Raw genomic sequence first — 25,708 nt, forward strand, 5'->3', positions numbered from 1 at the left:
ACAGCTGGAAAGGGGAAACCAAATGGAATTTAACTTTAAAGATACAGTTTGGTATGGCACAATTTCATCTGTATTAGATCTAAAGACCTGCATCACTATACTGAGAGTGCTTCCGTTTCTTAAAAGATGTATTTGGGTGTGTGTTTTGTTGTTGTTGCTTTTGTTCATGTTTTATCTAAAACCCTACACTGCAGAATGAGCATGAGAAAGTATATTGCTGGCGGCGGACGTTTCTCAAAACCAAAGTGAAATTGCAACAAACAAACAATGTTTGGATCCTTCTATAACATATCATTTACACCCAAAATACAGCTTTTGATTTAAATAAAGTGAACTTCCTTAATGGTAAAACCAATATGTATGAAAATACCCCCAATTTAAAGGTGACTTTCAGTAGTCACCTCATATTCAAAACTTGATCTCATATCCAAAACTCTGGAGTATAGAGACATTTTAAAAATTTAGCTTCACTGTACAAATAGTGAGGATTGTATGCTGAATGTTGACTAACAACTTGACACAATGGAATAATCTCTCAAAACCCAAATAATTTGTAGACAGTCAGAGGATTTTTTTAACATTTAATTGCTATGCTCCTGTTATACATTTGGCTAGTTCTGAGTAAACAGCATAGTCTCTACACAGTGAGAATCCCCTGCAGGACGGTTACCGCCTGGCCAGCGATATTGAGCCTGCCATCATCCAGTAGCTCAAGCTCCAGCTCCCCACCACGGCTAGAGCACTGATAGGCTGTCACACAGGGGGGAAATATAGTATGTTAGTGGCAGTTCTTCAAATTACATGATTACTGATTGGATTTTACTGGACTCAAGATGTACATGTCCACCAATATCTGTAAATGTATTGTTCTGTGCAATGGAATTTGACCTCCATGTTGCAATACTGTTTAGATTACCCACCCAGCATCTTTTTCTTGCCAAGTTTCTCTGACCAGTAGCCTGCAAGGACAGTATGCGCAGAGCCTAAAAAAATAAATAAAATAAAAAATATATATATATTTGAATTAAAGAATAAGACTGGCCAATGTCCTCTGTTCTTACCAGTCACAGGGTCCTCAGGAACCCCGAACCAGGGGAAGAAGGTTCTGGAGCAGAAGGCATAGCCAGGCTGACAGCCAGGGTCTCCAATCATGGTGACAAGCAGACCCCTAACCCTCCCGCCAGTGTCTACACGAAGCAGAACTGCTGGGTCTGGCTGCAGGGATGTGAGCACTGACCTATAACCCAAGACTCACTGTTTCAATCCCTTTCAGGTTACGTTGCCCTTCCATCCTCTCCATTTCCCAACAGCCCAGGGTGTTTTTATTATATATTTGAATGTTACCTGTCACAACTGTCAGCAAGGCGCACCATGAGCATTTTGGTGATGGCACAGAGGCACACTTCTTGAACTGGCTGGTCTCCCACAGCAGCCTGCACATACACATTCAGACTGTCACATCAAGTCTTATTCCTCACCATAAATTATAGAAACAGTGGTAAGAAGGATGACACACTTACCTTAACTATGTCTTTAAATTCATTAAGACCCTGCGGATATTAAGCTTAAATTAGTTAATTTAATAAGTTACATTGATATGCAAAGGCTTTTATGCAATATTTATAATAGCATGTGCACTGAGTGCACAAAACATTAAGCACACCTGCTCTTTCCATGACAGACTGACCAGGTGAAGCTAGTATCCCTTATTGGGGTCACCTGTTAAATCCACTTCAATCAGTGTGGATGAAGGGGAGGAGACAGGATAACGAAGGATAGAAAAGCCTTGAGACAACGGTTGTGTACGTGTGCCCTTCAGAGGGTGAATGGGCAAGACAAAAGTTAAGTGCCTTTGAACGTGGTATGGTAGTAGGTGCCAGGTGCACCGGTTTGTGTCAAGAACTGCAGCACTGCTGGGTTTTCACGATCAACAAGTTTCTCGTGTGTATCAAGAATGGTCCACCACCCAAAGGACATCCAGGCAACTTGACACAACTGTGGGAAGCATTGGAGTCAACATGGGCCAGCATCCCTGTGGAAAGCTTGACACCTTGTTCATACCCCAACGAATTAAGGCTGTTCTGAGGGCAAAAGGGGGTGCAACTACATTTTTTCTATTTAACTAGGCAAGTCAGTTAAGAACAAATTCTTATTCACAATGATGGCCTACAATATTAGGTAGGTGTTCCTAATGTTTGGTATACTCAGTGTATATAACATGCTGAACATGAATGTACCACATTGATTCCATCACCTACCACAGGAGTAGGTTTGTTCAGGGGAAAATCCATCACTATAGATTCCCCTTGTTGTCGCACATACAGCTCTCCACTCAATGTCTCAAATACTACTGTTGAGTTGACATTTTCTGAAGGAAGGGGTTGTGGGATAGAAACAGTTAATTAAAATTGCATTCTCTACAGAAAGTGTGTACTTGTTGCAATTCACTTGCTTACATGTGAGATACTGTACTATAAACTGGATGGTTCGAGCCCTGAATGCCGATTGGCTGAAAGCAGTGGTATATGAGACCGTATACCACGGGTATGACAAAACATTTATTTGTACTGTTGTAATTATGTTTGTAACCAGTTTATAATAGCAATAAGGCACCTTGTGGGTTTGTGGTATATGGCCAATATATCACAGCTAAGGGCTGTATCCAGGCACCCCCCGTGCCTTATTGTGTTTAATGTCGTCACTGTCATTCTTACTTTTTTTGTAAAACAGTACTGCAGCTGAAGCCAGGGTGGCATGGCCACACAGAGGAACCTCAGTGGTGGGGGTGAACCAACGCAAACGAAAGCGTGCTCCTTCAATACAACACATACACGTTCCCATGTCAGTCATTTTAGGAAGTTGTGGTGAGTTGATTTACATGTTCTTTCCTCAATCCCCATCTACTCTCATTGGCAGCAGTCACCCCCTCTTAGTTAATTGCAATAAAATAGATTACCACCAGATGGCAGACATGCAAACTTCTGCACAGAAAATGGTAAAAGTGGCATACCTTTTGATATCGAATACATTTTTAAGTTACAACTCTATTTCAGAATGTCAACAAAAAAAAAGATACCTGAGCTGAAGTCGTCTTTTGAATTCAGCCGTATGATGAAGGCAGTCTCTGACAGGTTCATCTCAGCAGCAACGTTCTGGTACATATCATCCTGCAATTCCTTTGGTTGAGAACAGTCAACAGTATTTTTTTTTCATGATTACATTGGTAATATTTAAGTATACCTGTGGTAAGATAATTTAAAGCAAATACTCATGTTGATTATTCAGCAATACATGAACATATGCAATGACATGTAAATCATGTATTATTTGCCTAAGTAGAAAAGTGTACAAATCAAATTTTATTTGTCACATACACATGGTTAGCAGATGTTAATTAATGCGAGTGTAGCGAAATGCTTGTGCTTCTAGTTCCGACAATGCAGTAATAACCAACAAGTAATCTAACTAACAATTCCAAAACTACTGTCTTATACACAAGTGTAAGGGGATAAAGAATATGTACATAAAGATATATGAATGAGTGATGGTACAGAGCAGCATAGGCAAGATACAGTAGATGGTATCGAGTACAGTATATACATATGAGATGAGTATGTAAACAAAGTGGCATAGTTAAAGTGGCTAGTGATACATGTATTACATAAAGATGCAGTAGATGATATAGAGTACAGTATATACGTATACATATGAGATGAATAATGTAGGGTATGTAAACATTACTTACATGTAAAAGCAGACAAACTGCTGCAGGATTTCCTTTGAAAGGTAAGTTGGTAAACGCATCAACAGTGAATACTGGAATCTCCATTACTTACTAGAGTAGACCTGTGCTGATTTCACGGAGAGAAATGGATAAGTTTAACAGCTGCACGCCTCCAAATACACTTTAACCAGAGGGTGTATCATTCCAAGAGTCTAAAGTCTATTACTTCCTCTCATTTTCTTCGTCTGCACCGACTTGATAGGTCTGGCTTGGCGAGACAATCTCCCCATAGAATAGGCCCAAAATATTGCGCTTTCAGACCAGTGCAGGTGAAAAAGGTTAGGCAACTCTGGTCTCCTAGCTATCTTTATTTCATTGATTTGATCGAAACTGTAGGTAGGCATCTGCCCAGGGTAAATGTGTATTTTGTTTCAAAATCCTTGTAAAGAGGAGACAATGAGAGAACCCCACCTAGACTATTTTGATCATATATAGGCAGCAGTACAAACTACAGCCCTGGGTCCTAAAACCCTCGAATTACGTTTTACATCGTCAAATCCGAGTATACCTTATGTCCCTTGCCTAAGCGAGTGAGAGTGATGATTGGAGAGGCAACCTCCTTGGTGGAAATATTGATCTTAAAAAGGTACCTAGCAAGCGAACATAGCTATTTAAACTAAGGTAACTGTCAGGTAGCTAGCTAGTTTTATAGTTTGGGCATTTATTCCAATAAATATCAGAATTCCCAAAAATATGTTTATGAAACTAGCTACATTTTAAATATATATGTATATATATATATATTTAGAAAGCTAGTTTTGTAATTTTGTCTGACATGCCAAAAACGCAGTCATGTTAATTACATTTGAGACTTCCTGTACGCCGGAGTTTGACACGTGACAATAGTTTGCATTGAATTGTGGGTCATATCAACCCCACAAGTGATTAAAGTTCTTCACTTGCTCCCTCGAGCAAAATCGGTTGTAAAATCGAGGGCTGGGGTGCATAACGTTTGTGAATTGGACCTCCAACTAAGAGGGCAATTAACTGCATCCGTTTTCGACGGTGAGGAGCAGGCCGTTTACTCTGGGCACCGTTGATCCAAGCTACTCGATACTGCCCCTACAGCCATAAGAAGTTTTAACTATTGCCCCGTTATGATAAGCCCTTTCAATGAGAACCATTACATAATTAATTATGAGTTTTTTTTGTTCTGCAGAACATTGATATATTGAGTTCTTCTTAAACTCAACTGCTAGTGGAGCATCTAAAATGGGTAAATACTTTCCATCATCTCCTCTGATACTATCATCTGCCTGTATTTCAGAAAACACTTAATGACAATGCTTGAATCAATGTTTTTAATTTCTGGATTTATTTCTTTTTTGGTTTTAGGCCATGGTGATGGTTTCTATGGTAACTCAAGAGTGAGAGGACTGAGGGGGATGTTCTAAAACGGAGTTAACTAAACCTTGAAGTCTTGAAGATTGAATTTGAATGTTTTTACGTTCATGAAAAGTACCCACTTAGAATATTTTCCGGTCTCAGAGTGGTATAAAAAAATAGATATGTACAGTACCAGTCAATTTTGGACACGCCTACTCCTTCCAGGGGTTTTTATTTTTTCTACAATGTAGAATAATAGTGAAGACATCAACACTATGAACACATATGGAATCATGTAGTAACCAAAAACAGTGTTAAACAAACCAAAATATAGTTGAGATTCTTCATTGTAGTGTTGATGATTAGCTACCGGAGAGAGAGACCAAATCAAGACGCTGGACAGAGTGGAATCAAGTATAGCAAAAAGGCAGTTTATTAAGTCAAAGATATCTTGTCCTGAAATTAAGCGTGCATGGACCTAGTCATATGGCTCAGGAGGCAGCTGACAAGGATCCCTGAACAGAGTGTGCAACAGATTTTGTACATAGAATGACGTAGGGTTGATTCTTGTAGTTCTGTCTTCTGACTGGTTGGTGAAGGTTGGAGGCGGGTCCTGACCGAGCCTGTGCAGGAGCCTCATTGGTGCCCCGTGAAGTCGTCCCATCCTGGCTTCTGCCCAGTAGAAAGGGGAGTGGAGTGTGTGTGTGTGCTTATGCAAGAAGATGTTTGTGTGTCCCGGAGTCGTGAGATAAGGGGAGCTGAGAGGGGCAGTTTATGGCTGGGTGTGTGTTGTGCAAGCTTTAATTATAGGGTTACAACTAAAGAGCCTGAGGGCAGTAAGGCCACCTAAATGATGCTTAATATATGTGCTTGATATATGAGCTATGTATGTGAATATATGTATATATGACAGTAGCCACCCTTTATTTAATAAAATGCATCCAGATAATTATCCGACATGAGAAAATGGGTTGTTATCGGTGAGCTGTTTCTGATTTGAGCCAATGAATATGGTTGTGTTTTGATCAGCTAGCTAGCTAAAATAAAGTTGTACCAGCCAAAGGAGCGCTAACATTGGCTTGCTGGCTAACCAACAAGCGCGGAAACCTAGCTATATTTAGCTAAGAAATGGTTTAAATTCCCTAAAATAATCATATTTTAAAATGTAGTTAAATTTGGTTTTAAAATATGTTTTTGAACAGATATTTTGATCTTCATCCATAGCCACTTGTTATGAACATGTCTGTTATTCATTCAAAGTGTTTCTGTGGTACTCAGAGTCTGAGAAATTGGCAATTTCGCTAATCTGACATACCGGTACAACCAAAGATAGCCACCGGTAACAGACCTTTAGCTCACACTTTTCAATGCTATAGGTTATCAACTCAGCTCCAACTGCATCTGAGGATGAGACTAGACATTGACTGTAAGGTAATATGTATTTGCATTTGTTATTTTTGAGTTTGTGGCTGTCACACCACTCGAATGTCTAAATCTGGGGTGGTTGCATATCCATATCTTTCCAGAGTGCATACTTCTCCATCTCTGACAAATTTGTTTACAATTGAGTCCACATTTTCAGCTCCAACACTTCAATTTTTAGAACATAATTTGATGTGGAAATTACAAAAAAAAGACATCTTTTGCATGTGGAAATGTTGTATAATTACTTTGTGTAAAAAAAACATGGAAATTAAACATTTTCAGGCAGGCATTTCAACGCAGGCATTTGTCTGTGATCGAAAAAGGAAAATCACATGAGCACCACATTGCCTACTTCAACAATGCTCCAATAAGGTTATCCAGCACACAGCTTGGACCTACTACAGTAGTTTTGAATCCTAAGTAACCTGTCTATATGTTGTTTGAAATACAATAGACCAACATAGCTACTGTAGTAGGTCAAAGCTGTCTGCTGGAACCCCTTGGTAGAGCATTACTGAAGTTAGGCATTGTTGTGCTCATGTTAATTTACTTTTTTGGCTTAAGATCAATACCTACTTCTCACAACCCAACCTGAACCTTTAAAACCACACTATTTAAGACACAGGCAGGAAGTAGAAAGGGAAATATGCTAACCTACCTGCTTTACCAAAAACAAACAAGTAAAGTGTGTTGTACAGTAATCTCTCAGACTAACATATGTGAGGTTTTCTGTTCTGGGATGCTGAGATTGGTAGGACTGTATCTGACTTAGAAATATCAACATTTTAAAATAGTTTATTGTAGTGACTTTCAGTAAAAATATTGTGCACACAACTGATACAGTGTATTATAGTGAAAACCCTAATTACAACCTTGGGCGGGATTTAATCTGAAAGCACTTGTAGACAATACAACTTTTAAAGACAATTTCACCACATTAGCAGAGATGCATTAATTTTTAAACATTTCATTTGTTGGCTGTATTAAAAATTACCTTTAAAATGTCAAGCATGCTATAACGCGGATCGACCACAGATCGGATTGAATCACACCTCTTGTTGGTTATATCAGATCTTCAATGAGGTTGTAATTAAATACCAAAACAATACAAGTCAATTGATGGATGTACTGTATATTGATGTCATAACTGTAAATACTTCAGTGCAGAGCCTTATAGCTCAATATGTTAGTATAAGTATCCGTTTCATTATAAATCACATGGTGGTCTGTTGAGGGCAGTGTCTTGGTTTGAACCCAATCAGTCACAACCAACTGTCACTTTCTTCAGCCTTCAGTTACAGTATCTAATACTGTGTTAATCATAGCCCATCTTATCTCACGACTGTAAACCCATGGTAGGCAGTGTTCGAGAGCATCAAAACTGCGATGTATCGTGTAAATTGTGACTGATGGATCTACAAATAATATTGGAGTAGTTATTTATGATACAAGGTGATTTGTATATCAGTCAGACTGGACTCGGCTTTAAAGTCGGCTGCTATCTGTTAATAGGCCATCTTATATCTTTACATGACTTCTGTCCTGTGGTTTATTTAATGTGTAGAACCACACAGACAGTAATGTGATAGCATGTTGTGGGTGGGATCATTCAGTATCCCCGTCCTCTTCAGTGCACCAACTGTCCTCTTCTTCGTACACTACCTCTATATCATGTGGCTCCACTAACTGGCAATGTTTGATGACATCACTCTGTGAACTCTGGGGTCATGTGTAGTCTGAGTAGGTCCTGACCCCTTCTGATCACCATGGTGATGCTGTCGCTGGTCCTCACGGCATTGTAAATCTCCTCTGACGTATTCACCTTGGTGCCATTGATCTCCAGCACTATGTCACCTGGCTTCATACCTGCCCTGTGGAGGGTTATAACGAAACGGTCACCTGGCTTCATACCTGCCCTGTGGAGGGTTATAACGACACGGTCACCTGGCTTCATACCTGCCCTGTGGAGGGTTATAACGACACGGTCACCTGGCTTCATACCTGCCCTGTGGAGGGTTATAACGACACGGTCACCTGGCTTCATACCTGCCCTGTGGAGGGTTATAATGACACGGTCACCTGGCTTCATACCTGCCCTGTGGAGGGTTATAACGACACGGTCACCTGGCTTCATACCTGCCCTGTGGAGGGTTATAACGACACGGTCACCTAGCTTCATACCTGCCCTGTGGAGGGTTATAACGACACGGTCACCTAGCTTCATACCTGCCCTGTGGAGGGTTATAACGACACGGTCACCTAGCTTCATACCTGCCCTGTGGAGCGTTATAACGACACGGTCACCTAGCTTCATACCTGCCCTGTGGAGGGTTATAACGACACGGTCACCTGGCTTCATACCTGCCCTGTGGAGGGTTATAACGACACGGTCACCTGGCTTCATACCTGCCCTGTGGAGGGTTATAACGACACGGTCACCTAGCTTCATACCTGCCCTGTGGAGGGTTATAACGACACGGTCACCTAGCTTCATACCTGCCCTGGGATTTTGTATTGAAATATACCTTTAGAGTGCATTCCACATTCATTCATTCTTAAGTGTATTTCACTGACGCACGAAGAAAGAATAAACAATGCACACATCACAGTTGAATTGAATATGGAGACCTTGCATTACATGGTGCTCACCTGTTGGCTGGAGAGCCTATGATGACACGGTGGATCATGATCCCGTAAGTGACATCAGGGAAGGAGGGATCCCTCAGCTTCAACTCGGCAATGATACTGCAACAGAATAGACATCCAACTATGGCTAAATCCTCCACTGTCATTCATCCTACCCCAGGTAGGTGATAGCTTTCCTGTTCACTCAGGTGCAGCACAATAGCTGTCATTTGACCTTTACCTTGGAGTCAGGGTTAGCATCATGACCCCGATGTATCTCCGCTTGGTGTCCAACACCCCCAATCGAGACTCTAGGAGAGACAATCACAAAAACCTTAAACTTCCAAGAAGTGCAAATAACTTCAAGGTAGTGGGTCTATGGTCTTATTAGCCTGGTCTCAGACCTGTTGGTAGTGTCTGACCTAGTCCTATTGTCACACAATGACCATAGGAGCCAACATATGAATTGGCAGGAAAGCACAAACAGATCTGGGACCAGGCTATGGCACTTTGTCAGCACGGTAAAATAACTCACTCTTCTTGTCGGAGGCTTGGTTCAGGAAGTGTTTGACGTGATCCGAGGGGATCGCGAAGGAGATCCCTGCCGTCACCTTCATGGTGTTGATGCCGATCACCTCACCATCCAGATTAATCAGAGGCCCTCCAGAATTCCCAAACTGCAAGACAGAACAATCCAGAAGCATTATTGATCATGTCATACATTTGGAGAACATAACGCTTTACTCTTATGAGCTCTGATTTTGCAGATAGGGGGTTGTGATGTGTGGTTGTTCATACAACTCGTTCCTTACAAGCTGGACGCACCGATTGTACATTTATCTGGATAAGAGTGTCGACTAAATTACTACTGGCAATTAGTTCACATCCATGACCAGACCAGGGAAGTTACGTCAACGGCAGTGGACCACAAAGCTTTACCAGAAGGCTAGGGTCACTGTCAATGCTTTACTAGCAGGCTAGGGTCACTGTCAATGCTTTACCAGCAGGCTAGGGTCACTGTCAATGCTTTACCAGCAGGCTAGGGTCACTGTCAATGCTTTACCAGCAGGCTAGGGTCACTGTCAATGCTTTACCAGCAGGCTAGGGTCACTGTCAATGCTTTACCAGCAGGCTAGAGTCACTGTCAATGCTTTACCAGCAGGCTAGAGTCACTGTCAATGCTTTACCAGCAGGCTAGGGTCACTGTCAATGCTTTACCAGCAGGCTAGGGTCACTGTCAATGCTTTACCAGCAGGCTAGGGTCACTGTCAATGCTTTACCAGCAGGCTAGGGTTAGAGTCAATGCTTTACCAGCAGGCTAGGGTCACTGTCAATGCTTTACCAGCAGGCTAGGGTTAGAGTCAATGCTTTACCAGCAGGCTAGGGTTAGAGTCAATGCTTTACCAGCAGGCTAGGGTTAGAGTCAATGCTTTACCAGCAGGCTAGGGTTAGAGTCAATGCTTTACCAGCAGGCTAGGGTTAGAGTCAATGCTTTACCAGCAGGCTAGGGTTAGAGTCAATGCTTTACCAGCAGGCTAGGGTTAGAGTCAATGCTTTACCAGCAGGCTAGGGTTAGAGTCAATGCTTTACCAGCAGGCTAGGGTTAGAGTCAATGCTTTACCAGCAGGCTAGGGTTAGAGTCAATGCTTTACCAGCAGGCTTGGGTTAGAGTCAATGCTTTACCAGCAGGCTAGGGTCACTGTCAATGCTTTACCAGCAGGCTAGGGTCACTGTCAATGCTTTACCAGCAGGCTAGGGTCACTGTCAATGCTTTACCAGCAGGCTAGGGTTAGAGTCAATGCTTTACCAGCAGGCTAGGGTTAGAGTCAATGCTTTACCAGCAGGCTAGGGTTAGAGTCAATGCTTTACCAGCAGGCTAGGGTTAGAGTCAATGCTTTACCAGCAGGCTAGGGTTAGAGTCAATGCTTTACCAGCAGGCTAGGGTCACTGTCAATGCTTTACCAGCAGGCTAGGGTTAGAGTCAATGCTTTACTAGCAGGCTAGGGTTAGAGTCAATGCTTTACCAGCAGGCTAGGGTTAGAGTCAATGCTTTACCAGCAGGCTAGGGTTAGAGTCAATGCTTTACCAGCAGGCTAGGGTTAGAGTCAATGCTTTACCAGCAGGCTAGGGTTAGAGTCAATGCTTTACCAGCAGGTTAGGGTTAGAGTCAATGCTTTACCAGCAGGCTAGGGTCACTGTCAATGCTTTACCAGCAGGCTAGGGTTAGAGTCAATGCTTTACCAGCAGGCTAGGGTTAGAGTCAATGCTTTACCAGCAGGCTAGGGTTAGAGTCAATGCTTTACCAGCAGGCTAGGGTTAGAGTCAATGCTTTACCAGCAGGCTAGGGTCACTGTCAATGCTTTACCAGCAGGCTAGGGTTAGAGTCAATGCTTTACCAGCAGGCTAGGGTTAGAGTCAATGCTTTACCAGCAGGCTAGGGTTAGAGTCAATGCTTTACCAGCAGGCTAGGGTTAGAGTCAATGCTTTACCAGCAGGTTAGGGTTAGAGTCAATGCTTTACCAGCAGGCTAGGGTTAGAGTCAATGCTTTACCAGCAGGCTAGGGTTAGAGTCAATGCTTTACCAGCAGGCTAGGGTTAGAGTCAATGCTTTACCAGCAGGCTAGGGTTAGAGTCAATGCTTTACCAGCAGGCTAGGGTTAGAGTCAATGCTTTACCAGCAGGCTAGGGTTAGAGTCAATGCTTTACCAGCAGGCTAGGGTTAGAGTCAATGCTTTACCAGCAGGCTAGGGTTAGAGTCAATGCTTTACCAGCAGGCTAGGGTTAGAGTCAATGCTTTACCAGCAGGCTAGGGTTAGAGTCAATGCTTTACCAGCAGGCTAGGGTTAGAGTCAATGCTTTACCAGCAGGCTAGGGTTAGAGTCAATGCTTTACCAGCAGGCTAGGGTTAGAGTCAATGCTTTACCAGCAGGCTAGGGTCACTGTCAATGCTTTACCAGCAGGCTAGGGTCACTGTCAATGCTTTACCAGCAGGCTAGGGTCACTGTCAATGCTTTACCAGCAGGCTAGGGTTAGAGTCAATGCTTTACCAGCAGGCTAGGGTTAGAGTCAATGCTTTACCAGCAGGCTAGGGTTAGAGTCAATGCTTTACCAGCAGGCTAGGGTTAGAGTCAATGCTTTACCAGCAGGCTAGGGTTAGAGTCAATGCTTTACCAGCAGGCTAGGGTTAGAGTCAATGCTTTACCAGCAGGCTAGGGTTAGAGTCAATGCTTTACCAGCAGGCTAGGGTTAGAGTCAATGCTTTACCAGCAGGCTAGGGTTAGAGTCAATGCTTTACCAGCAGGCTAGGGTTAGAGTCAATGCTTTACCAGCAGGCTAGGGTTAGAGTCAATGCTTTACCAGCAGGCTAGGGTTAGAGTCAATGCTTTACCAGCAGGCTAGGGTCACTGTCAATGCTTTACCAGCAGGCTAGGGTCACTGTCAATGCTTTACCAGCAGGCTAGGGTTAGAGTCAATGCTTTACCAGCAGGCTAGGGTTAGAGTCAATGCTTTACCAGCAGGCTAGGGTTAGAGTCAATGCTTTACCAGCAGGCTAGGGTTAGAGTCAATGCTTTACCAGCAGGCTAGGGTTAGAGTCAATGCTTTACTAGCAGGCTAGGGTCACTGTCAATGCTTTACCAGCAGGCTAGGGTCACTGTCAATGCTTTACTAGCAGGCTTGGGTTATAGTCAATGCTTTACCAGCAGGCTAGGGTTAGAGTCAATGCTTTACTAGCAGGCTAGGGTCACTGTCAATGCTTTACTAGCAGGCTAGGGTTAGAGTCAATGCTTTACTAGCAGGCTAGGGTTAGAGTCAATGCTTTACTAGCAGGCTAGGGTTAGAGTCAATGCTTTACTAGCAGGCTAGGGTTAGAGTCAATGCTTTACTAGCAGGCTAGGGTTAGAGTCAATGCTTTACCAGCAGGCTAGGGTTAGAGTCAATGCTTTACCAGCAGGCTAGGGTCACTGTCAATGCTTTACCAGCAGGCTAGGGTCACTGTCAATGCTTTACCAGCAGGCTAGGGTCACTGTCAATGCTTTACTAGCAGGCTAGGGTCACTGTCAATGCTTTACCAGCAGGCTAGGGTTAGAATCAATGCTTTACCAGCAGGCTAGGGTTAGAGTCAATGCTTTACTAGCAGGCTAGGGTTAGAGTCAATGCTTTACCAGCAGGCTTGGGTTAGAATCAATGCTTTACTAGCAGGCTAGGGTCACTGTCAATGCTTTACCAGCAGGCTAGGGTTAGAGTCAATGCTTTACCAGCAGGCTAGGGTTAGAGTCAATGCTTTACCAGCAGGCTAGGGTTAGAGTCAATGCTTTACCAGCAGGCTAGGGTTAGAGTCAATGCTTTACCAGCAGGCTAGGGTCACTGTCAATGCTTTACCAGCAGGCTAGGGTCACTGTCAATGCTTTACTAGCAGGCTAGGGTTAGAGTCAATGCTTTACTAGCAGGCTAGGGTCACTGTCAATGCTTTACTAGCAGGCTAGGGTTAGAGTCAATGCTTTACTAGCAGGCTAGGGTTAGAGTCAATGCTTTACTAGCAGGCTAGACTTAGAGTCAATGCTTTACCAGCAGGCTAGGGTCACTGTCAATGCTTTACCAGCAGGCTAGGGTCACTGTCAATGCTTTACTAGCAGGCTTGGGTTATAGTCAATGCTTTACCAGCAGGCTAGGGTTAGAGTCAATGCTTTACCAGCAGGCTAGGGTTAGAGTCAATGCTTTACCAGCAGGCTAGGGTTAGAGTCAATGCTTTACCAGCAGGCTAGGGTTAGAGTCAATGCTTTACCAGCAGGCTAGGGTTAGAGTCAATGCTTTACCAGCAGGCTAGGGTCACTGTCAATGCTTTACCAGCAGGCTAGGGTTAGAGTCAATGCTTTACTAGCAGGCTAGGGTTAGAGTCAATGCTTTACCAGCAGGCTAGGGTTAGAGTCAATGCTTTACCAGCAGGCTAGGGTTAGAGTCAATGCTTTACCAGCAGGCTAGGGTTAGAGTCAATGCTTTACCAGCAGGCTAGGGTTAGAGTCAATGCTTTACCAGCAGGTTAGGGTTAGAGTCAATGCTTTACCAGCAGGCTAGGGTCACTGTCAATGCTTTACCAGCAGGCTAGGGTTAGAGTCAATGCTTTACCAGCAGGCTAGGGTTAGAGTCAATGCTTTACCAGCAGGCTAGGGTTAGAGTCAATGCTTTACCAGCAGGCTAGGGTCACTGTCAATGCTTTACCAGCAGGCTAGGGTTAGAGTCAATGCTTTACCAGCAGGCTAGGGTTAGAGTCAATGCTTTACCAGCAGGCTAGGGTTAGAGTCAATGCTTTACCAGCAGGCTAGGGTTAGAGTCAATGCTTTACCAGCAGGTTAGGGTTAGAGTCAATGCTTTACCAGCAGGCTAGGGTTAGAGTCAATGCTTTACCAGCAGGCTAGGGTTAGAGTCAATGCTTTACCAGCAGGCTAGGGTTAGAGTCAATGCTTTACCAGCAGGCTAGGGTTAGAGTCAATGCTTTACCAGCAGGCTAGGGTTAGAGTCAATGCTTTACCAGCAGGCTAGGGTTAGAGTCAATGCTTTACCAGCAGGCTAGGGTTAGAGTCAATGCTTTACCAGCAGGCTAGGGTTAGAGTCAATGCTTTACCAGCAGGCTAGGGTTAGAGTCAATGCTTTACCAGCAGGCTAGGGTTAGAGTCAATGCTTTACCAGCAGGCTAGGGTTAGAGTCAATGCTTTACCAGCAGGCTAGGGTTAGAGTCAATGCTTTACCAGCAGGCTAGGGTCACTGTCAATGCTTTACCAGCAGGCTAGGGTCACTGTCAATGCTTTACCAGCAGGCTAGGGTTAGAGTCAATGCTTTACCAGCAGGCTAGGGTTAGAGTCAATGCTTTACCAGCAGGCTAGGGTTAGAGTCAATGCTTTACCAGCAGGCTAGGGTTAGAGTCAATGCTTTACCAGCAGGCTAGGGTTAGAGTCAATGCTTTACCAGCAGGCTAGGGTTAGAGTCAATGCTTTACCAGCAGGCTAGGGTTAGAGTCAATGCTTTACCAGCAGGCTAGGGTTAGAGTCAATGCTTTACCAGCAGGCTAGGGTTAGAGTCAATGCTTTACCAGCAGGCTAGGGTTAGAGTCAATGCTTTACCAGCAGGCTAGGGTTAGAGTCAATGCTTTACCAGCAGGCTAGGGTCACTGTCAATGCTTTACCAGCAGGCTAGGGTCACTGTCAATGCTTTACCAGCAGGCTAGGGTTAGAGTCAATGCTTTACCAGCAGGCTAGGGTTAGAGTCAATGCTTTACCAGCAGGCTAGGGTTAGAGTCAATGCTTTACCAGCAGGCTAGGGTTAGAGTCAATGCTTTACCAGCAGGCTAGGGTTAGAGTCAATGCTTTACTAGCAGGCTAGGGTCACTGTCAATGCTTTACCAGCAGGCTAGGGTCACTGTCAATGCTTTACTAGCAGGCTTGGGTTATAGTCAATGCTTTACCAGCAGGCTAGGGTTAGAGTCAATGCTTTACTAGCAGGCTAGGGTCACTGTCAATGCTTTACTAGCAGGCTAGGGTTAGAGTCAATGCTTTACTAGCAGGCTAGGGTTAGAGTCAATGCTTTACTAGCAGGCTAGGGTTAGAGTCAATGCTTTACTAGCAGGCTAGGGTTAGAGTCAATGCTTTACTAGCAGGCTAGGGTTAGAGTCAATGCTTTACCAGCAGGCTAGGGTTAGAGTCAATGCTTTACCAGCAGGCTAGGGTCACTGTCAATGCTTTACCAGCAGGCTAGGGTCACTGTCAATGCTTTACCAGCAGGCTAGGGTCACTGTCAATGCTTTACTAGCAGGCTAGGGTTAGAGTCAATGCTTTACCAGCAGGCTAGGGTTAGAGTCAATGCTTTACCAGCAGGCTAGGGTTAGAGTCAATGCTTTACCAGCAGGCTAGGGTTAGAGTCAATGCTTTACTAGCAGGCTAGGGTCACTGTCAATGCTTTACCAGCAGGCTAGGGTCACTGTCAATGCTTTACTAGCAGGCTAGGGTTAGAGTCAATGCTTTACTAGCAGGCTAGGGTCACTGTCAATGCTTTACTAGCAGGCTAGGGTTAGAGTCAATGCTTTACTAGCAGGCTAGGGTTAGAGTCAATGCTTTACTAGCAGGCTAGGGTTAGAGTCAATGCTTTACCAGCAGGCTAGGGTTAGAGTCAATGCTTTACCAGCAGGCTAGGGTTAGAGTCAATGCTTTACCAGCAGGCTAGGGTTAGAGTCAATGCTTTACCAGCAGGCTAGGGTCACTGTCAATGCTTTACCAGCAGGCTAGGGTCACTGTCAATGCTTAGGGTCACTGTCAATGCTTTACCACCAGCAGGCTAGGGTTAGAGTCAATGCTTTACCAGCAGGCTAGGGTTAGAGTCAATGCTTTACCAGCAGGCTAGGGTTAGAGTCAATGCTTTACCAGCAGGCTAGGGTTAGAGTCAATGCTTTACCAGCAGGCTAGGGTTAGAGTCAATGCTTTACCAGCAGGCTAGGGTTAGAGTCAATGCTTTACCAGCAGGCTAGGGTTAGAGTCAATGCTTTACCAGCAGGCTAGGGTTAGAGTCAATGCTTTACCAGCAGGCTAGGGTTAGAGTCAATGCTTTACCAGCAGGCTAGGGTTAGAGTCAATGCTTTACCAGCAGGCTAGGGTTAGAGTCAATGCTTTACCAGCAGGCTAGGGTTAGAGTCAATGCTTTACCAGCAGGCTAGGGTTAGAGTCAATGCTTTACCAGCAGGCTAGGGTTAGAGTCAATGCTTTACCAGCAGGCTAGGGTTAGAGTCAATGCTTTACCAGCAGGCTAGGGTCACTGTCAATGCTTTACCAGCAGGCTAGGGTCACTGTCAATGCTTTACCAGCAGGCTAGGGTTAGAGTCAATGCTTTACTAGCAGGCTAGGGTCACTGTCAATGCTTTACCAGCAGGCTAGGGTCACTGTCAATGCTTTACTAGCAGGCTTGGGTTATAGTCAATGCTTTACCAGCAGGCTAGGGTTAGAGTCAATGCTTTACTAGCAGGCTAGGGTCACTGTCAATGCTTTACTAGCAGGCTAGGGTTAGAGTCAATGCTTTACTAGCAGGCTAGGGTTAGAGTCAATGCTTTACTAGCAGGCTAGGGTTAGAGTCAATGCTTTACTAGCAGGCTAGGGTTAGAGTCAATGCTTTACTAGCAGGCTAGGGTTAGAGTCAATGCTTTACTAGCAGGCTAGGGTTAGAGTCAATGCTTTACCAGCAGGCTAGGGTTAGAGTCAATGCTTTACCAGCAGGCTAGGGTCACTGTCAATGCTTTACCAGCAGGCTAGGGTCACTGTCAATGCTTTACCAGCAGGCTAGGGTCACTGTCAATGCTTTACTAGCAGGCTAGGGTTAGAGTCAATGCTTTACCAGCAGGCTAGGGTTAGAATCAATGCTTTACTAGCAGGCTAGGGTCACTGTCAATGCTTTACCAGCAGGCTAGGGTTAGAGTCAATGCTTTACTAGCAGGCTAGGGTTAGAGTCAATGCTTTACCAGCAGGCTAGGGTTAGAGTCAATGCTTTACCAGCAGGCTAGGGTCACTGTCAATGCTTTACCAGCAGGCTAGGGTCACTGTCAATGCTTTACCAGCAGGCTAGGGTCACTGTCAATGCTTTACTAGCAGGCTAGGGTTAGAGTCAATGCTTTACCAGCAGGCTTGGGTTAGAATCAATGCTTTACTAGCAGGCTAGGGTTAGAGTCAATGCTTTACCAGCAGGCTAGGGTCACTGTCAATGCTTTACCAGCAGGCTAGGGTTAGAGTCAATGCTTTACCAGCAGGCTAGGGTTAGAGTCAATGCTTTACCAGCAGGCTAGGGTTAGAGTCAATGCTTTACCAGCAGGCTAGGGTTAGAGTCAATGCTTTACTAGCAGGCTAGGGTCACTGTCAATGCTTTACCAGCAGGCTAGGGTCACTGTCAATGCTTTACCAGCAGGCTAGGGTCACTGTCAATGCTTTACCAGCAGGCTAGGGTCACTGTCAATGCTTTACTAGCAGGCTTGGGTTATAGTCAATGCTTTACCAGCAGGCTAGGGTTAGAGTCAATGCTTTACTAGCAGGCTAGGGTCACTGTCAATGCTTTACTAGCAGGCTAGGGTTAGAGTCAATGCTTTACTAGCAGGCTAGGGTTAGAGTCAATGCTTTACTAGCAGGCTAGGGTTAGAGTCAATGCTTTACTAGCAGGCTAGGGTTAGAGTCAATGCTTTACCAGCAGGCTAGGGTTAGAGTCAATGCTTTACCAGCAGGCTAGGGTCACTGTCAATGCTTTACCAGCAGGCTAGGGTCACTGTCAATGCTTTACCAGCAGGCTAGGGTTAGAGTCAAAGCTTTACCAGCAGGCTAGGGTTAGAGTCAATGCTTTACCAGCAGGCTAGGGTTAGAGTCAATGCTTTACCAGCAGGCTAGGGTTAGAGTCAATGCTTTACCAGCAGGCTAGGGTTAGAGTCAATGCTTTACCAGCAGGCTAGGGTTAGAGTCAATGCTTTACTAGCAGGCTAGGGTCACTGTCAATGCTTTACCAGCAGGCTAGGGTCACTGTCAATGCTTTACTAGCAGGCTAGGGTTAGAGTCAATGCTTTACTAGCAGGCTAGGGTCACTGTCAATGCTTTACTAGCAGGCTAGGGTTAGAGTCAATGCTTTACCAGCAGGCTAGGGTTACTGTCAATGCTTTATTAGCAGGCTAGGGTTAGAGTCAATGCTTTACTAGCAGGCTAGGGTCACTGTCAATGCTTTACCAGCAGGCTAGGGTCACTGTCAATGCTTTACCAGCAGGCTAGGGTCACTGTCAATGCTTTACCAGCAGGCTAGGGTCACTGTCAATGCTTTACCAGCAGGCTAGAGTCACTGTCAATGCTTTACCAGCAGGCTAGAGTCACTGTCAATGCTTTACCAGCAGGCTAGGGTTAGAGTCAATGCTTTAACAGCAGGCTAGGGTTAGAGTCAATGCTTTACCAGCAGGCTAGGGTTAGAGTCAATGCTTTACCAGCAGGCTAGGGTTAGAGTCAATGCTTTACCAGCAGGCTAGGGTTAGAGTCAATGCTTTACCAGCAGGCTAGGGTTAGAGTCAATGCTTTACCAGCAGGCTAGGGTTAGAGTCAATGCTTTACCAGCAGGCTAGGGTTAGAGTCAATGCTTTACCAGCAGGCTAGGGTTAGAGTCAATGCTTTACCAGCAGGCTAGGGTTAGAGTCAATGCTTTACTAGCAGGCTAGGGTCACTGTCAATGCTTTACCAGCAGGCTAGGGTCACTGTCAATGCTTTACTAGCAGGCTAGGGTTAGAGTCAATGCTTTACTAGCAGGCTAGGGTCACTGTCAATGCTTTACTAGCAGGCTAGGGTTAGAGTCAATGCTTTACCAGCAGGCTAGGGTTACTGTCAATGCTTTATTAGCAGGCTAGGGTTAGAGTCAATGCTTTACTAGCAGGCTAGGGTCACTGTCAATGCTTTACCAGCAGGCTAGGGTCACTGTCAATGCTTTACCAGCAGGCTAGGGTCACTGTCAATGCTTTACCAGCAGGCTAGGGTCACTGTCAATGCTTTACCAGCAGGCTAGAGTCACTGTCAATGCTTTACCAGCAGGCTAGAGTCACTGTCAATGCTTTACCAGCAGGCTAGGGTTAGAGTCAATGCTTTAACAGCAGGCTAGGGTCACTGTCAATGCTTTACCAGCAGGCTAGGGTCACTGTCAATGCTTTACCAGCAGGCTAGGGTCACTGTCAATGCTTTACCAGCAGGCTAGGGTTAGAGTCAATGCTTTACCAGCAGGCTAGGGTCACTGTCAATGCTTTACCAGCAGGCTAGGGTTAGAGTCAATGCTTTACCAGCAGGCTAGGGTTAGAGTCAATGCTTTACCAGCAGGCTAGGGTTAGAGTCAATGCTTTACCAGCAGGCTAGGGTTAGAGTCAATGCTTTACCAGCAGGCTAGGGTCACTGTCAATGCTTTACCAGCAGGCTAGGGTCACTGTCAATGCTTTACTAGCAGGCTTGGGTTATAGTCAATGCTTTACCAGCAGGCTAGGGTTAGAGTCAATGCTTTACTAGCAGGCTAGGGTCACTGTCAATGCTTTACTAGCAGGCTAGGGTTAGAGTCAATGCTTTACTAGCAGGCTAGGGTTAGAGTCAATGCTTTACTAGCAGGCTAGGGTTAGAGTCAATGCTTTACTAGCAGGCTAGGGTTAGAGTCAATGCTTTACTAGCAGGCTAGGGTTAGAGTCAATGCTTTACCAGCAGGCTAGGGTTAGAGTCAATGCTTTACCAGCAGGCTAGGGTCACTGTCAATGCTTTACCAGCAGGCTAGGGTCACTGTCAATGCTTTACCAGCAGGCTAGGGTCACTGTCAATGCTTTACTAGCAGGCTAGGGTCACTGTCAATGCTTTACTAGCAGGCTAGGGTTAGAGTCAATGCTTTACCAGCAGGCTTGGGTTAGAATCAATGCTTTACTAGCAGGCTAGGGTTAGAATCAATGCTTTACCAGCAGGCTAGGGTCACTGTCAATGCTTTACCAGCAGGCTAGGGTCACTGTCAATGCTTTACCAGCAGGCTAGGGTCACTGTCAATGCTTTACCAGCAGGCTAGGGTCACTGTCAATGCTTTACTAGCAGGCTAGGGTTAGAGTCAATGCTTTACCAGCAGGCTAGGGTTAGAGTCAATGCTTTACCAGCAGGCTAGGGTTAGAGTCAATGCTTTACCAGCAGGCTAGGGTTAGAGTCAATGCTTTACCAGCAGGCTAGGGTTAGAGTCAATGCTTTACCAGCAGGCTAGGGTTAGAGTCAATGCTTTACCAGCAGGCTTGGGTTAGAATCAATGCTTTACTAGCAGGCTAGGGTCACTGTCAATGCTTTACTAGCAGGCTAGGGTCACTGTCAATGCTTTACTAGCAGGCTAGGGTTAGAGTCAATGCTTTACTAGCAGGCTAGGGTTAGAGTCAATGCTTTACCAGCAGGCTTGGGTTAGAATCAATGCTTTACTAGCAGGCTAGGGTCACTGTCAATGCTTTACTAGCAGGCTAGGGTTAGAGTCAATGCTTTACTAGCAGGCTAGGGTTAGAGTCAATGCTTTACCAGCAGGCTTGGGTTAGAATCAATGCTTTACTAGCAGGCTAGGGTCACTGTCAATGCTTTACCAGCAGGCTAGGGTTAGGGTCTATGCTTTGCTAGCAGGCTAGGGTTAGAGTCTATGCTTTACTAGCAGGCTTGGGTTACTGTCAAATGCTTTACTAGCAGGTTATGGTTACTGTAAACAGACCAAGGTACTCACATCGATGGCAGCGTCTGTCTGGATATAGTCCATGTTGGGTTTGGACAGACCCAGCTCCTTGCTGCCCCGCTGGACTGAAGAGACAATACCTGACGTGATGGTGTTCCTCAGGGCAAACGGGCTGCCCATGGCAACCACAAACTCCCCCTGACGCACATCCGACGACAGCCCCAGAGAGAGAGTAGGGAGAGGGTGCTACAGAGAGGAGAGAGACACAGTTAGAGGGTAGGGAGAGGGGGCTACAGAGAGGACAGGGGGCTACAGAGAGGAGAGAGAGATGTAGAGGGTGCTACAGAGAAGAGCGAGCGACGGAAAATGGTGCTACAGAGAAGAGCAAAGAGAGGAGAAGGTGCTACAGAGAAGAGAGAGAGACGGAGAGGGTGCTACAGAGAGGAGAGAGACGGAGAGGGTACTACAGAGAGGAGAGAGACGGAGAGGGTACTACAGAGAGGAGAGAGACGGAGAGGGTGCTACAGAGAGGAGAGAGAGACAGAGGGTGCTACAGAGAGGAGAGAGAGACAGAGGGTGCTACAGAGAGGAGAGAGAGACGGAGAGGGTGCTACAGAGAAGAGAGAGAGAGCCGGAGAGGGTGCTACAGAGAAGAGAGAGAGACAGAGGGTGCTACAGAGAAGAGAGACTGAGAGGGTGCTACAGAGAGGAGAGAGAGGGTGCTACAGAGAAGAGAGAGAGACTGAGAGGGTGCTACAGAGAAGAGAGAGAGACAGAGGGTGCTACAGAGAAGTGAGAGAGACAGAGGGTGCTACAGAGAAGAGAGAGAGAGACAGAGGGTGCTACAGAGAAGAGAGAGACAGAGGGTGCTACAGAGAAGAGAGAGAGATGGAGAGGGTGCTACAGAGAGGAGAGAGAGACTGAGGGTGCTACAGAGAAGAGAGAGAGACTGAGGGGGTGCTACAGAGAGCAGAGAGAGACTGAGAGGGTGCTACAGAGAGCAGAGAGAGACGGAGAGGGTGCTACAGAGAGGAGAGAGATGGAGAGGGTGCTACAGAGAGGAGAGAGAGACGGAGAGGGTGCTACAGAGAGGAGAGAGAGACGGAGAGGGTGCTACAGAGAGGAGAGAGAGACGGAGAGGGTGCTACAGAGAGGAGAGAGAGACTGAGAGGGTGCTACAGAGAAGAGAGAGAGAGACAGAGAGGGTGCTACAGAGAAGAGAGAGAGAGACAGAGGGTGCTACAGAGAAGAGAGAGAGATGGAGAGGGTGCTACAGAGAAGAGAGAGAGATGGAGAGGGTGCTACAGAGAAGAGAGAGAGATGGAGAGGGTGCTACAGAGAAGAGAGAGAGATGGAGAGGGTGCTACAGAGAAGAGAGAGAGATGGAGAGGGTGCTACAGAGAAGAGAGAGAGATGGAGAGGGTGCTACAGAGAAGAGAGAGAGATGGAGAGGGTGCTACAGAGAAGAGAGAGAGATGGAGAGGGTGCTACAGAGAAGAGAGAGAGATGGAGAGGGTGCTACAGAGAAAGAGAGATGGAGAGGGTGCTACAGAGAAGAGAGAGAGATGGAGAGGGTGCTACAGAGAGGAGAGAGAGACTGAGGGTGCTACAGAGAAGAGAGAGAGACTGAGGGGGTGCTACAGAGAGCAGAGAGAGACTGAGAGGGTGCTACAGAGAGCAGAGAGAGACTGAGAGGGTGCTACAGAGAGCAGAGAGAGACAGAGAGGGTGCTACAGAGGAGAGAGAGACGGAGAGGGTGCTACAGAGAAGAGAGAGAGATGGAGAGGGTGCTACAGAGAAGAGAGAGAGATGGAGAGGGTGCTACAGAGAAGAGAGAGAGATGGAGAGGGTGCTACAGAGAAGAGAGAGAGATGGAGAGGGTGCTACAGAGAAGAGAGAGAGATGGAGAGGGTGCTACAGAGAAGAGAGAGAGATGGAGAGGGTGCTACAGAGAAGAGAGAGAGATGGAGAGGGTGCTACAGAGAAGAGAGAGAGATGGAGAGGGTGCTACAGAGAGAGAGAGAGATGGAGAGGGTGCTACAGAGAAGAGAGAGAGATGGAGAGGGTGCTACAGAGAAGAGAGAGAGATGGAGAGGGTGCTACAGAGAAGAGAGAGAGATGGAGAGGGTGCTACAGAGAAGAGAGAGAGATGGAGAGGGTGCTACAGAGAAGAGAGAGAGACGGAGAGGGTGCTACAGAGAGGAGAGAGAGACGGAGAGGGTGCTACAGAGAGGAGAGAGAGACGGAGAGGGTGCTACAGAGAGGAGAGAGAGACGGAGAGGGTGCTTCAGAGAGGAGAGAGAGACAGAGAGGGTGCTACAGAGAGGAGAGAGAGACGGAGAGGGTGCTTCAGAGAGGAGAGAGAGACAGAGAGGGTGCTACAGAGAAGAGAGAGAGACGGAGAGGGTGCTACAGAGAAGAGAGAGAGACGGAGAGGGTGCTACAGAGAAGAGAGAGAGACGGAGAGGGTGCTACAGAGAAGAGAGAGAGAGACGGAGAGGGTGCTACAGAGAAGAGAGAGAGACGGAGAGGGTGCTACAGAGAAGAGAGAGAGAGACTGAGAGGGTGCTACAGAGAAGAGAGAGAGAGATGGAGAGGGTGCTTCAGAGAAGAGAGAGAGACTGAGAGGGTGCTTCAGAGAAGAGAGAGAGACTGAGAGGGTGCTACAGAGAGGAGAGGGAGACTGAGAGGGTGCTACAGAGAGGAGAAATGCTACAGAGAGGAGAAAATGCTAGGGGGGGTGATAAAGAGAAGAGAGAGACAGACCGAGAGTGTAGAGTGAGTGTCATGACTCAATCATAACCTCTTACCTGGGCATTGATTTTTATAGTGGCTATGTCCGCCACCTGATCGACGTCTTGCACAGTGGCGTTATACGTCTCCCCATTGGTTAGCTTGACCCGGACTCCTCTCTTATTGGCCACTACATGAGCATTGGTGACTATGAGCCCATCACTGCTGACAATGAAACCAGAACCGTTGGAGATGGGGACTTCCCGACCGGAGAACGGGTGCCTGTCAGTATCATAGTTGAACATTACAGGTTACGTTATTGTTCATTGGTTATAATGGACATTTAGAACGCCCTTTCACAAAACCCCTTGACACACACACACACACACACTGAAAGTCATAGGGTCAGATGCATTGCGGAGTCCCTGGATGGAGAGCAATTGTTGGTCAGGGGTTATCATCAACTTGGTCTCAGATCTGTATGTGCTCTTGCCAACATTGCCAATCCAAACATGACATGATAATCAGTGACATGGAGGAGTTGGTACGATAGCAAACGGGACTGGCACTATTGTATTTTGTTATCAAAACAAACTAGCCCATCAAAGCGGTCATGTGATTTTACCTGCCGACGATTTCAATATACACGACAGCGGGCGTAGATTTTTCCACCACATCCGCAATGAAGTTGAACTTGAATCGTGGACTGTCGGGTTTAAAAGGAGATGCACAGTGGGCTGTTGGCAAGACACGTTCTAGGATCGAATCACAAAGTAAACCTCTCCTCTCACAAACGTCCTCCTCGTCCCCTCTGAAATGCAGAACTGCCGCACTACCGAGTCCCAACCCAACAGCAACTGACTTGAGGAGAGTAGTCCGCTCTGAGCCCCTGCCCCTGCCGCCTCCTGCGCTCCAAATGGTCGGAACATTGTTGACATGACAGGTGTTTGCGTCTCCCGTTGAGTGCTGTTTGTAACCGACAGAGGCACCGGAAACTCGTCCTCGTGTTCGCTCGTTCAAAATGTTACATTTTCGGAGATATTCCCCAGTGTACCTCCTGATTATCCAGAAGAGCGGACGATTGACATGTGTTGACATGTTGTTGCATCAGGCAGAATGCAGAAAAATAACTTTTACAACAAATTCAACAATTCACACTCCTTTCTTGACCATATGGATCTACAACTCTTTCTGACCTTAGTAACCTACGGATTTATAAAAACGTAATCATAAAACTGTGGCTACTGGCTAGATCCACGTACCAGCTGTCAGACCACGACCTAACTCGGTCAAAAAAATAACCAGTGTCTCGTCTGTAACACGCAAAAAGTACTTCCGGGTCACAGAATTTCAGAAACGGTCTAAATAAAAGCCCCGCAAGTAATAGTAGAAGTGTCAACCTGTATTTATACATAAAACATGAAAAATGATTATCTAAACATGAATGATTCATATTTAAGTGACATTGGAATTACATGGGTTTTAAAACATGTTCCAAAGTCAAATAAATGCCCCCAATGCAATAAAGTGTATATAAAATACATATAGGCTTATAGAGAGAACTATTCTAGGTGCCGAAGTAAATGGAGTTGGGATTGCTCACGAGGGTCT

The 25,708-nt window shown here is 45.8% G+C and overlaps 2 protein-coding genes across 3 annotated transcripts; both read right to left on the reverse strand.

The window, feature by feature from the left end:
* Nucleotides 1–550: 550 nt before the first annotated feature.
* Nucleotides 551–4,228, reverse strand: LOC135523429 (phenazine biosynthesis-like domain-containing protein 2). Of its 2 annotated transcripts, XM_064950097.1 has the most exons (10): nt 3,951–4,228; nt 3,746–3,851; nt 3,077–3,176; nt 2,715–2,813; nt 2,259–2,368; nt 1,521–1,550; nt 1,345–1,433; nt 1,062–1,237; nt 921–983; nt 551–750 (listed from the first exon to the last, which is right to left on the reverse strand). In XM_064950097.1, exons 2-10 carry the CDS (start codon nt 3,827–3,829, stop codon nt 638–640), a joined length of 864 nt encoding a protein of 287 aa, XP_064806169.1. In that variant the 5' UTR covers nt 3,830–3,851; nt 3,951–4,228; the 3' UTR covers nt 551–637. The 2 variants fall into 2 exon arrangements, with proteins under 2 accessions (XP_064806169.1, XP_064806168.1); XM_064950096.1 differs by having other exon boundaries at nt 3,746–4,228.
* A 3,086-nt stretch (nt 4,229–7,314) lies between these two features.
* LOC135523430 (serine protease HTRA2, mitochondrial-like) lies at nt 7,315–25,389 on the reverse strand. The gene is made up of 7 exons (XM_064950098.1): nt 24,723–25,389; nt 24,175–24,379; nt 21,416–21,610; nt 9,696–9,837; nt 9,402–9,471; nt 9,185–9,280; nt 7,315–8,406 (listed from the first exon to the last, which is right to left on the reverse strand). The coding sequence occupies exons 1-7, from the start codon at nt 25,193–25,195 to the stop codon at nt 8,241–8,243; spliced, it is 1,347 nt and encodes a 448-aa protein (XP_064806170.1). The 5' UTR covers nt 25,196–25,389; the 3' UTR covers nt 7,315–8,240.
* Between the last annotated feature and the right edge of the window lie 319 nt (nt 25,390–25,708).

Source organism: Oncorhynchus masou, chromosome 31 (assembly GCF_036934945.1).
Source record: "Oncorhynchus masou masou isolate Uvic2021 chromosome 31, UVic_Omas_1.1, whole genome shotgun sequence".
NCBI lineage: Eukaryota > Metazoa > Chordata > Actinopteri > Salmoniformes > Salmonidae > Oncorhynchus > Oncorhynchus masou.